Raw genomic sequence first — 14,079 nt, 5'->3', positions numbered from 1 at the left:
GCGGTGCAGTGTATAAGATGCAGTTTGAATGGCTTGAAGTTAGTATATTTTTCAAATTTTAGACTTTTCCTACCCAACCCAACCCAAAACTGTTTTAGACCAAGTTTTAAACTATTGAGCTAATTTTTCTTTATTTTGAGCTAGTTTTCTAGTCAACACTAGCTATGGTTATTAAACTTTTTTTTTTTTTAGAAAACTAGGATTATTGAACTATTAATAATATACTTAATATTAAAAATATATATTAATATATAGAGCGGGTGTGATGCAGTACAGTTTGTGCGGTTTTCTTATTATAAAAATGCAAACCACACTGCACTATGCGGTGTAGCGCAGTGCAGTGCACTGTTACTTGCAGTGCGGTGTGATTATACTATTTTACGAATGATTTTGGTGCAATTTTTGCGGTTTGGTGAATACCCTTCTTTACCATGTGTAACTTTTATTTTTTGAGAGGGTGTGGGTGGGGAACTATACCAGCTAGTTTATGGCCTACAATGGTATTCCGAACAGAAGGATGACATGTTAATAACAAAACGAAATCATGGTTGCTTTAGCAATCAAAAAGATATCATGGTTAAAAGTAGAAACCTAATGATGGCATAATAACAGGAGTTTGAATATAAAATCATAAATTCTTAGCCTTTTCTTTTTTTGTATATTGAATCATTGATACGTGGATGCTAGACTAAGTGGGCAAGATTAAAAAATAAAAATCTCAAATTCACCATACTTTTGTAAAACTTACTCATTATATTTGTCACAATAATCTTATCTATGACATACCTAAAAAAAGATTAATGAAAAATTATAATTAGGGTTTTATTTAAACCATGCCAACATCTGAATCAATGTAGGATTAAGCACGTCCGTGAAACACTTTCAATTCCAGTTTCACACAAAAATCTACCACTCACATTCCTAACAGTATTTCACATCAAAATTTACAAACATATCCAATAAAAAAACACTATTTCACATAACCATCATACAAACTATAGAAACACGTTAATCTTTTCCTTTTCTTGCTCTATCTCCCTAAACTACGTACTATCGGGTCTATTCCAATCTCTCCTTAATTATAAAATCAAGTAATGCTCCCTGATTTGCAAATAACCTTCATGTCATTGATAAAAGTCCCCCCCCCCCCCCCTCTCTCTCTCTCTCAAAACATGCAATGTGTCCTACTATCTTCTCTCTCTCTCTCTCTCTCTCTCTCTCTCTCTCATGAACTCCCAAATATGAAATATATGTCTTAGCTTGAGTGTTATGGGGATGTATTGATGTATTCATAGTTTACTTGAACTTTAGAATGTATTGCTTTAGATTGCCGACAAGGAATTTTCTAGGGTTTCAATTTCTATAATTATTAGTAGTCACAAACTCACAGTCAACACGTGTAACTACTAAGATTATATATATATATATATATATATATATAATTTTAAACCTGAGTGAAATTGTATTTTATAGATGAACTATCAAGCTGAACAGCATCATAGAGCCATATGATGTATAAAGAATCAAATTTTATCCATAATCATGGAAAGCATGTGTACGTACCCACGTGGAAGCTAAATTCCTCGTTTGTTTCAAAAAATTCCCAGAACTTCTTCAAAGTTCAAAGTGTGTTGACATACACAGTACCAATTAAGCATATAGATATAGCTAAATAAATGGCCGTTGAATGCGGAATTGGTGCTTGTCATTTCCTAACAACCTTGGCGCTCTTGTTAGGTACTTTCTCCTCCATTCCAACCCAACATTGATTGAAAAATTGACACTTTTATGTCTATCCCAGTCTCATAAATTCGGGTAACTTTGCTTCTTTATTTTCACTATTGCAAGTTAAAGTTTTCACACCCAACCCAACTTTGTTGGATGAATGAATGCAGATATTAATTTAAATATCAAAGAAGCTAGTTCGCATTTGATGCACTGTTAGTTCAAACTTCAAAGGGAGGAGAAAAAAAAAACCATTTAACTCTCACTGTTTGATAGATAAAGGCAAAAGCTAGATAGAGCCAACTTCTATTTGTCGATATTTTCTTTTGAACTTGAGCAGTATTTTGGGACAGATATTAGTATTGAATACAGAATATATACGAATCTCCGACAAACTTTCATTTTTGTTTTTTTAAGAAGTCTCCAACAAACTTAAGACATGGTGTTGTTTTTATATGAACCTTCTATAAATTAAATTAGCCAACGGCAACAAGACGCATTTTATGCAAGTACTTTCTTTTTATTTTTTTATTGATAAGAATTTGGCTATATTGATACTAAAGATGCAAGAAGAAGTAGGTGAATGAATGCTTTATTTTATTTTTTTGTAATTTTTTTAATATATCTTTGGATTTTAATACTCAATTATAAATTAAATATGTTTTGTAATAATAGAAGTTATACCTACTTAAAAAATAACAATATAAATTACTAATAACTATTGAGTTTGGAGGGAGGATCAATCTCAAACACATTTTTAAAGTAATTTGTATACCTGCAAATCAAATAACCAAAACATACATGTTATTGTCAATTTTATAGTCATAATCCAAATTATATCATATATGATCACCTAAAAGGATGATGATATTAGCTTCAAAAAAAAAAGGTTGATGATATTAAAATTAATTTAATTTAAAGCTACACAGTCAATTTTATTATTTTTTAAAGGCAAAAATAAAATTCCTTTTTTTTTCTTTTTCTTTTCCATTTCCATTATTTTTAATTCTAAAAGAAATTAATAAAATACAAAATATTTATTTCCTTTTTAAAATAAATTTTACTATAAAAAATGAAAATTTTAATTATCTATACTATATATAAGAGAATTCTCCTTTTTAATTGACCCTAAAAAAATGTGGTTAAAAAATACCCTCAATAATGAATGGTAACTTCTCTTAAAAATAAGGTCATAAATGTCAAATAACAAATTTTAATTTGAATTCAAAAAGAGAACTCCTAAAATTAAGGTTTTTTTTTTCTTTCATATTCATCTTTTTATTCTCTAAAATTTAGCATTTTTATTCCTTTTTCATTAGAATAAAAGTAAAACACCCCTAATCTAAAAAATTAAAAATTAAGAGAACTCCTAAAATTTAACCCCCTCAGGTTTATCTTATTTTTCCTACCCAAACTTTTCTCTATATCACTATACCACTTTCAAACATACATTTAAAAAAGAAATTACAGTTATTGCTTATCTCCAAAATTTATCATTTTTATTTGTTTAAAAAATAAAAAATATATATATTTTTTCAAATTATTTTAGATGCAAATTATTAACTTTTGTGCGTGCTTAGAGGCTAGCATTATATAATTTTATAATGAAATGAGCTTAACTTACACATTTTGTAAGCTGTAAATTTCTAAAATATCTAATGATAAAAAAAATCATTATTCATTACATAATTATGTTATTTAATTATTTTTTATATACATATAAATAAAAATATGCGTAATTTTATTTAAAATATTAATTATTATGTTAAAACTAACAACAAGCCTTTAATTTCTACAAACCCTTTGCTTCGTTGTCCCACCACTAACGACCTCAATTTATGCCCAATTTCCCGTGACTTGTGTTATTTTGTTTTTATAAGGTCATTCATGTCCCATTACAAGAGGGACTCAAATTTCGTAATATCCCTTCAAAAATTTTCAAAAAACCACAACAACACCACCGACGACCTCATCAATAGATAGATAGCTGGTCTCTTTCACTTCACTCGGTCGTACACATGTAAGCTTTCACTCACTCCATTTATGACCTGGTCCCACACGTCTCAACCTCACCCCTCTCTTCCAAAAACTAAGGCCCCACATCTGATCTTTACCACGTCCATCACTTTCACCCATTTGGGATTCGTGTCCTTTAATCTCTCTAGACTCAATCCCCTCCGTGATTTCTTTGTCCCTCTCTCACTCCCAAGCAAATATCAAAAGCTATTTCCCTCTCTCACTCTTTCTCTCTCTCTCCAAAAATGAAGAGCAACACCAACACAAAAGTAATACTCCTCCACCCATCAATCCACAAGCAAAGCGGCGCCGTCTCCTCCTCCTCCGCCTCCTTCTCCTCCACACACCGGTTGTGGCTGGTGTTTATAGTTACAGTCTTCACCTTAGCTTTCACCATCACTCTCCTTAACTCAACCATGCCATCCTCAACCAGACCCACGAGCCAAGCTTCGGCTTTTACAGCTCCAATCCCACCTTCCATCTCCGACGCTCTCCTCCACTACGCCGCCACATCAAACGCCACCACTCCCCACATGTCCTCTTCTGAACTCACCTCCATAGCCACCACTCTCACCCACTGCTCGCCAACTTGTAACTTCTTAATCTTCGGCCTCACCCACGAGTCTTTGCTCTGGCAAGCTCTCAACTTTAATGGCAGAACCGTTTACTTAGACGAGAACGAGTTTTTGGTCTCGAAATTCGAGCAGTCTCACCCTGGAATCGAAGCCTACGACGTGTCGTACACAACCAAAGTCTCTGACATGAGCGAGCTCATCTCTGTCACGAAATCGGCAGTCAAAAACGACTGCCGACCGGTGCAGAATCTTTTGTTCTCAGAATGTAAGCTGGGGATCAACGACATGCCGAACCACTTGTACGACGTGCCGTGGGACGTGATTCTGGTCGATGGGCCACGTGGGTATTTCGCTAATGCACCGGGGAGAATGTCGGCGATATTTACGACGAGCGTTTTGGCGAGGAGCAAGAAGGTCGGTGGGTCAAACTCCAACTCCAAGACCCATGTTTTTGTCCACGATTTTGATAGAGAGGTTGAGAGGATTTGCAGCGATGAGTTCTTGTGCGAAGAGAATTTGGTTGAGACTGTGGATTTGTTGGCGCATTTTGTGTTGGAGAGAATGGAAGAGAACAGGTTTGAGTTTTGTAAGAATTCAACTTCTTCTTCGTCTTCATCATTGCCAACATCAAATTCAGTTTCTTTATCATCAGGGGATGATGATTGAGGTGGGGTTTTGTGATTAATGGCAATATTATTACTACAACTTTGGGGTTTTTTTTTTTTTTGAATAGAAAGTGTAATATTTTATAGGTGTAAACTGTTTCAAGTGTTCCCAAAACAATGATGAAGGATCAAGTTTTGGGTATCTGAAAAGTTTGTTAATATTAGTGTTTTTTTTTTTTTGGGGGTCTGTTTGGTTGGTGAGAAACGGTGAGAAATGAACAGAATTTGAATCTTCGACAGGAACCGTTTTTGACTTGATAATTGGCAGGTGAGTTTGACCAGAAAACAAGATTTAAAGTTTGAATTAAAGAGAAGGAAATAACCGATAATAGAAGAACATTGTAACGAATTAAGACAAAGACGTGTAACTACGTTAGATTTTAGCCTATTAAACCCAAAACAACACGAAGCTCAGCGGAAACCTTAAAAAAACAATGGCCGGTGTTTGTTTTTTATAAATTGAAAACGTGAAAACTCGGGTATAATAAATTTAAATATACAAAAGATTTCACTTTTTTTTTTGGTTTTCATAAGCAGTGTCGTGACATGAGAGAACACAGCTTTATTTTTACCAAAAGAAAAAGAAGGCTATGAAAAAATTTTATTAGTAGAGCATTTCTCAGTACTCAGTTTTTGGTTTTTGTCTGTGGGCTATACTAAACAGTGCGTTCGGCGTTGGTTAACTGTTTATTTTAGTAAAGTTTTGATACAATTTATGATAAATAAATAAAATTGTTAAAATATTAATCTTTTTTAATAAAAATTTACTTTAAATGAATTGTTAACTAATGTTATAAGGTATTTGTTAATATTTTTCTTTTTCATTCTTCATTTGGGAGAAGTTATACAAAGATTTGGATTTTAGCTGTTGTTTTTTTTTAAATTAAAGTAATGAGTTAAATAAAGTTGTAAAAATAATGAATATTTTTAGTGATGAAAGTTATTGATGATTATTTTTTTGATAATTTAATAATTAGAACAAATAATATTTGTGCTTTGAATATTTTTGTTTTCAAAAGAACTATTTAAACTATAAGTTCTTGGCTAAATGCATCTAACCTTTGTTAATATGTGATTTTAAAATAATTAAATATAAAATTTTTTAATTTATAAGAAAAGAATTGATTTTTTGACAATTTTTAATATTTTTAATAAAATTGATTTTAAATAAAGTAATATTTTCAAATCCCTTTAATTTAAATTCACAAAAGTCAATATATTCAATTAAAAGAAAAGGTTCATATATTCAATCAAAAGTTTATTTGAAAAAAAATGACATGTCATACAAATTGTCGGTAATGGTGGCTGGGGGAAGTATGAACTTTGAAGGTGACACCCTCCGTGGTTTTAACAATTACTCTATTTTAAGATCTTCGTATCTTCAACAACATTAAGGCTCAAATAAAAAAAATAAAAACAACAACAACAACATTAAGGCTAACATGTACACGCGCCAATTCTCTAAGATTGACCATGTAGATTTTGAGGTGGTTTAGTTGGAGATTTTTAGTATTTTTATTTAAAATGATGTGAAAATTATAATTTAAAAAATGTTGTGAAAAATACATATTTATAGTATTTATAAATATAAAAAATGTGTCTGATACTATAATTTAAATAATATGTTTCAGCGTGTGAAAAAATATAATTATGTGTTCAATATGTGCATAATTATTTTTTTTAAAGCATCACAATATAATATAATTTTTTTTATTTGAAGAAAGAAGTCAGTTTATGTATTATTTAATCAAGTAGTAGGCTCTATAATTTTTAACATATTTACAAAAATGTTATTAGATAACCTTGTTTGAAAATTGAGAACTAGTAAGTGAAATTTTTTAAATTCATCCTACGAGCAAAACAGTAGGCTAAAAAAAATACCTTTATCATACTCCTTGTGAATGCCTTTTATAGGCGCGTGTACGTTAAGAACATTCGAAACATTTTGTGGGATTGTTGAAGCTATTTCGACAACCACTTGTTCACATAATGACATAACTGTTTTTCTGACGTTGTAAGAGCATCCACATTAGATCTTCCATTTTACACACCCACTTTTACATTAAAAATCTACTTTTTCTATTTTATCTATCTAATTTTACAAAACCTCTACATCAGTTCATCTATCCTACACCCTTTTTAATTAAATAATTAATTTTCTTTAATATTTTATTCTTTTCCCCCAACAACCTCTTAAATTACCGCGTTCTCTCTCTCTCCTATTCATTTCTCACTTTCGCTCTCTCTCTCTCTCTAAACCCATCTCTCTCAGACTCTCCATCAACTCCCTCTCCCTCTCCCTCTCCATCAACTCCCTCTCCGATCACCATCCGCGAGTCCGATCGGTGAGCTCAGATCACCATCCGGAGCTCCGATCGCGATCTGCGAGCTCCGATCGCCATTCGCGAGCTCCGATCGCGATCTGCGAGCTCCGATCGCGATCTGCGAGCTCCGATCGCGATCTGGGAGCTCCGATCGCCATTCGCGAGCTCCGATCGGGATCTGGGAGCTCCGATCTCCATTCGCGAGCTCCGGTCGCGATCTGGGAGCTCCGATCGCCATTCGCGAGCTCTGATCGCGATCTGGGAGCTCCGATCGCGATCCGCGAGCCCCGATCCACGGCAAGACCCACGAGCTCCGACCAGTCAAGCACCGATCTACAAGTCAAGCACCGATCTGTGGTTGTTTGTGTATGTCTGTGTTCTTTTTTTTTTTGAGCAAAGTATATCTCTGTATTCTGTGTTGAGAAAATGATGGAGTCTGTTAAGAACGGATCAGAGAGAAAAAAAAAGGAGCGAAGGAGAAATGATAAAATATTGTTTACCCGAGCTACAGTAACCGTGTAAATATACACGGTACTGTAGCTCGGGGATGATTTTACACTATTTTAGCTAGTTTTAGATACACTGATGTAGCTCAAAATGTGTAAAATTGAAAAAAATTTGCATTATACATGATTTTAGATACAATGATGTGGATGCTCTAACTTTTTTTTTTTTTTTTCTTTTATCTTTTTTTAACTTTTACTAGCTGGTCACGTGATGCACATGATTAAAGCTTACGTTACGTAAGAGTGAAAAAGAGGTTGAGAATCATAGATTTGAGATTGAGAACCCGGGGTTGTGTCGGTGACTCGGTGAATCAAAGCTATATGTACGTATTTTATTTTGTATGGTACTAGAGATAGCAAAGTGAACCTACGTGGACAACTTCTTGCTCTGTGTCACTAATCTGGAGAATTTGTAGAAGCTGTGACTGAAAATGGTTTTTAACTGTTTTTTTAGAGATAGTTTTAGTCGTGTCCGCTTGCTCGTAACACGGATTAATACAGGTAAAGATTAAATCTTAAATTTTTAATTAAGAGATTGAATTAATTGAAACTCACAATGTTTTATAATGATTTAATGTGTACTATCTATTAGTTTACACGAATAGAATATAAGAAAAAATGTGACTAATTCTTGCTATTTTGAGAAAAAATGTACCATTTTTATAACTATGACCCACACTTTACATTTATATTGCAATTTTTTTTTCTTATAATTATTTAAGACAAAATTTAGGTACAGTATTTTAAGTAATATTCCTTAGGTTTTTCTCTTAAAATTCAGTTATGTGGCTACTTAACTAAAAAATACATTTCCATCCTATGAAAAAAAATTCACATGACAAAATTTTAAGAGGGAAATTGTGGGGAGTAAAAGGACCAAAATGGGCATATGGGCCTTTGGACTGTAGCATGGAGGGCCGACCTGCTCCAGAATTAAACTCTAAGAATTGACCCATACGCCGAGGATCCGAGAATACAGCCGAGGGCGAGCTTCTCCTCGGACAGATCTAAGAGAACTCAAAACTTCATTATGAAGGTCAAGGCACAACTCTGGAAAGACTAATGGTTAAATGGGGACACCCTGAACCTTCTAGATGCACCAGTGTTAAAGAAAATATCAAGAGCAAAGGCTGCCACCTCCGCATTAAAGGCTCTGCACCTACCTCCCTGGCCGCATTAATGGGGAAGTGACCCCTAAACAGTAGGGCTGAAACTTCTAGTCACTGTCCAAAAAGTATCAGGGAATGAAGTATTTAAAGGGGGTGAAGGCCAAAGAGAAAGGGGATCGGCAACAAAGAAAGAAACTAAGAATTGTAACTTTTAAGTAAGAAATAGAAATAATACAGAAGTAGTCCTCGGCTTACGTCCGAGGAGGCCTATTTACAATTATCTTTTTTTATTTACATGTGTTTATAACTCTTAACCTGTTATCAAGTTCTCAGTACTTCTAACCTAGGTTTCAAGCCCACACTCTACAAATTTTATTGTCTAAGGCTCATTGGGTCTGAGCCCGTAGTTGTCTTTGGGTCCAGGTGCAATTGTGCGCTTACAAAAATATAAAGAACAACACATAAATACTGTAACTAAATCTTACCTGTAATTCAAGTTTATCGGTCTCCCTCAAAATAGTAAGGGGATTCACAATCATATGGTATTTAACAAATTGAAACATGCAGACAACACAAACTCAAGATAGGTATATATTTTATTTGTATGGCCTCAGCGAGGTCAATGTCATTGCTAAAATAAAGTTGTTTATATTGAGGAAATACGTGGGAGAACACGATGTGTAAGTGTGTGTGTGTGTGTGTGTGTGTGTATGAGATAAACTGCTTTTGCTAAAATTTTCTAAAAAAATAACTCTATCTCATGCAAAGCTAATAAATGAAATCAAAATATAAATTTTCAACTCATTTTAACGCCATTATCAAATATAAGAAAATGAAATAATTTGGGTAAATTATACTAACCTACCCTAAGGTTTGAGATAATACCAAAGGAGTCGATACTGTACTGGAGATCGTTTCGGTTTGGTCAAATATATGAAATATTTCAGTACAGGTTAATACCGGTGTACCGTTTCAAAATTACTGCTAATTTTATTTATTTATATATAAAAATAAATATATAACTATTTATTCACTTATTTATAAGTTCATTAGTCAAAATCCATATAATTTATTAAAAATATTTATAATTATAAGTCTATATCTTAATCAATATGCTAAAATTTAGTTAAAAACTTAAAATGTTAGCTCATTTTAATAATAATTGATAGTTTATCTCTTTAATAAATACTCAATAGATGTTTTTTTAGTTGATTTATTTAATATATAATAATAATAGTAGTTGTGGTGCACAACACATTATCAATTTGGCAGAAAAATTTCAAAAAAGTTGAATAGACTCTCCAGTAAACTTCAGTACTTCACATGAGTGTAGTGGTCTTGTCACTTGTCAAGGGCACACTTAACCTAAATCAAATGCTATTACTAATTTACTGCTCAAGGTATAGATTAGATCTGAGGAGTTAGGCAGTTGAGTGGCAAAAATGAAAGATAAAGAACAGAGGCGTTAGGAAGAAAAAAAAGAAGATGGGTGGGGGAGAGACCAGTGAAATACAGTTTAATACCTGAAATTTTTGCGGCGATGTCGGTGTTGAGGTCCAAAAAATCACAATGATGTAGCAAGGCCCAAAACAATGCAAAGGATTGAAGCTTGAGAAAATAATCAAGCTTTTGGGCTCTCAATAAAAAAAAGGGGGGAGGTCCAAACCCATTAAGGGTCCATCAAGAAAGGCCCGAGTCCATGGATGGGCAACTTTTGACCCCCATGAGATAAAGGAAGAAAACAAAAGTCCAACCCAGCCATTAAATGTCAAAAAAATCACTAGGGAGCTCGGAAAAATAACCGAGCCAGGATACCTAGGAATTCCCAAGAGCCTAGGATCTTCGGGACATACAGCAAGACCAGGTTTGGATTAAGATAGATCAAGGGGGTATGCCAAGAAGCACAAAGAACAAGAGTAGATAAGTCCCTATCAGCCACCCAATGATGCAGAAAAGGAATCAGAAGGCTTGGGAACCAACAATTCATGAACAAAAAGCTTGTACCTCGGGGAACTCAGAAAGAAGAACCATGAAGGAAGGTGACTGGGAAACTTTCAACCTGGCAAGGAGGAATTAGCTCACTTGGGAAAAATGACAAAGGAAAAGGTAGCCAAAAGTTGAGTCTGAAAAGGTGGGATCTAGAAGCCTTGAAAAAAGAAAGACCAAAGGCCAGCTCTGTAGGACACTCCAGAACGGAATATCAACAAGAGGCTTTTAAGGAAGAAACCCCAAAAGAAGAAAATAATAAGGAATGAGGAAGGGACCAACCACTAATGTTGCTAGCATAACATTGGTTCTGGTACCCAGGGGAGCAAATGAAGGGAATCAGTAGTACCTCGGAAACCCTAGAATGGCACTATAAAAGGGGAAGCAACCACCAGTGAAAAAGGGGAGCAATAGTGCATAGAGTGAAATCTTGGAGAAAAAAGCTCTGTGAGAATTCAAAAAAGAGAGAATAGAGAGGGAAATACCGTTTGGTATCCTTAAGCAGCCACTAGAGAACACACTTGGATTCAAAGAGATTCAAACTTTGCAAGTCTTAGAGACCTGAAAGGCCATCTAAGTCTGTGATTTTTTAACTTATTTGGGCCTTGTAACACGTCCTAGTGAGCGTAGTATATTACATAATCAAGAAAGTAACAAAGTGTTTTGCATTATTTCAAGGATCCCTAACTTTTTTTTTTTTCATCTTCTTTCTTTATCATTTCGTTCCTTTGCTGTCTTCTTGTTGTTCAATGCAAATATTTCTCATATGTTAGCATGTATGTGTTGTAGGATTTGTGCTCTGTGCACCACCTAGTTCGAAATCAACCTAATTTAGCTGTAGTGAACCAAGCCTAGTCCCTTAAAACAATAAGTATTGGGCCTAGGATCCTTGTTCATACTTGGGCCTGTGTCCTACAAAAAAAGTACCCACACATTTTGGCAACTCCATTAGGGACTAAGTACAAGAAAGGGAAGAAGCAGTCCCTTCATAGAGCAGGGCTCCAAGACCAAGGAACAGTAAAGGTACCAACATGCCACCCGCGACATTTGAGCCCGTAGGAAAAAATGAGGTAGCTTCCAGATAGAGGAATGAGGTACCTTTGGTAGAGCAAGAGGTTGCCTCAAGACAAAGACGCGGGGGGAGGAACTAGACCCCATGGCTTGAATGGCAAAAATGATGAAAGATTTGCACAGGAGATCCGCCTCCTCAAGGAGGGCAGGACTCAAGAAATCAAAGATGACACCCCCTATGGCTAACTAAAAGGGAGCCCAACCAGTGGGAGGGTCAGCGGTAGGCGGTAGAGCTAACCCCAGTATCTTACACTGGCAGATGTTAGTGCCCTGTTGGAACAAGAAAGGGAAAGCTCTTAGGGGTCCCCAAGCAGTTTTCTCGGGATCCCCTATTCCCACCAAAACTCCTTGGCAAGCCTTATCCTAGGGATTTGAACCCCCGAAGTGCTGTGGAGTACGTGAGTAGATTTATTCACACTATAGGTCCTTACGCAAGAGACAAGAATTTGTGTTTAAGAGAATTCGCAAAGTTCCTAGTGGACAAAGCGTATACATGGCACACTACCTTGAAGCTTGGGTCCATCAAGACTTGGGACGAGAAAGTACTACCAGGGTGAGGACAAGGTCACCTTCCAAAGCCTTCAAATGATAAGGCAAAAGCCTGGGGAGGATCTTGTCCAGTTCATCAAAAGGTTTAAAGACGTTTCTTTGGATTGCTATGGAGACCACGAAGAGAAGGAGCTCATGGAGACCTACATAACCAACATGCTCTTCAATTACAGGCTTAACCTCAAAAATCTATGCATAACCCAATTCACCGACCTACTACAAAGGACTAAGAGAACAACGCTAACTATGAGAACAAAGAGGGTGCCAGTACCCCAAGCCATGACAATTTAAGTAGGCGAAAAAAGGAAGAGACCTGAAGGAAAAATGGTCGAGGAACCACCTGTGATCCCTTGTACTGTAAAAGAGTTAAATCATGTCCTGGATAAGTGGATTGGAGATGGAATTGTTAGGCCATTCACTATGTCCAAGCCACCTACTGAAGAAGAAAGGAAGAATCCTTTGTTTTGCAAGATTCATAACTATGTGAAGCACTCTACTAAGGATTGTTGGACCCTTCGCAGGCTTTTCCACAAGAAGCTTAGAGAGGGGACCCTGGATCTTACTTAAAAGGAACCCGAGGTGCAAAGGAACCCTTTACCCAACCACAAGGGGAAGGGAGTGGTGGTTGTAGTGATCCATGGGAACCCGGCAGAAGTAGAGGAATCTGAAGGATCCTTCCACCCAAGCACAGTCAAGACCCTTTAGAAGAACCCTAAGTTCATATCACTATTCAGCCAATTGGGATTTGGGCTAGAAGCAAGAAGGATGGCCACAGAATCCCTCATGAGTATAGCAGCAAATTCATGAATGGAATGTTTCACAGAAGAATCTCATACCAGCCAAGCTTACTTGGAAACAACCAATTTAATAACCTTTATAGATGAAGACATGGAAGTTAAACATCCAGACCATCACAAACCCCTTTATCTAATGGCCACCATAAATGATGCCCAAATCAGGAAAGCACTGGTAGATACAGGGGCATCACTTAACCTTATAGCTTTAAGTACCTTGGAAGCTATGGGCCGGATCGGCAGAAGGATCCTGGGGGCTCCCATGGAGATAACAGGATTTGGAGAATCAGCGAAATCAACTGAGGGATATGTGCAGATGGCCTTAAGGGTAGGCCCAATAGTAGCCTTGACCAAATTCCATGTGATTAACTCATAGGTTTCTGTTGAGGACCAAAATTTCACAAGAAATCTCATTCCATGAAAAGTAAGAAAAGACCATAGGCCTTAACAAAAGAAGGCCCAATTCATGAAGCTAAAAAGGACCATAAAGGCCCAAAATCCCAAAAAAGAAGAAAAAATAAAGAAATAAAAAAATAAAAAATAAAAAAATAGAGGATCTTGGACAAGGATCTTGGCTAGAGGACATGCAACAAGGATCTCAATCAGACCATTAGACAAGTAGCAAAGATCTCGGTCAGGCTAGAGGATATGTAGCAAGAAGAATCAATATCAAGGCCCTATATATATTAAGATTTTCAGCAAAAAAATAAGCCATTAAAAATCTAGCAAAAAACTAGGTATTATCTTTGAAACCCATGG

At 35.6% G+C, this 14,079-nt stretch overlaps 1 protein-coding gene across 1 annotated transcript; it reads left to right on the top strand.

The window, feature by feature from the left end:
• Positions 1-3,746: 3,746 nt before the first annotated feature.
• Positions 3,747-5,224, top strand: LOC142642081 (protein IRX15-LIKE-like). Its single transcript, XM_075816436.1, has one exon. It carries the CDS (start codon positions 3,987-3,989, stop codon positions 4,980-4,982), a length of 996 nt encoding a protein of 331 aa, XP_075672551.1. The 5' UTR covers positions 3,747-3,986; the 3' UTR covers positions 4,983-5,224.
• Positions 5,225-14,079: the final 8,855 nt, after the last annotated feature.

This window comes from Castanea sativa, chromosome 7, assembly GCF_040712315.1.
Source record: "Castanea sativa cultivar Marrone di Chiusa Pesio chromosome 7, ASM4071231v1".
In the NCBI taxonomy this organism is placed as follows: Eukaryota; Viridiplantae; Streptophyta; class Magnoliopsida; order Fagales; family Fagaceae; genus Castanea; species Castanea sativa.
This window is presented reverse-complemented; position numbering and strand designations above follow the sequence as displayed.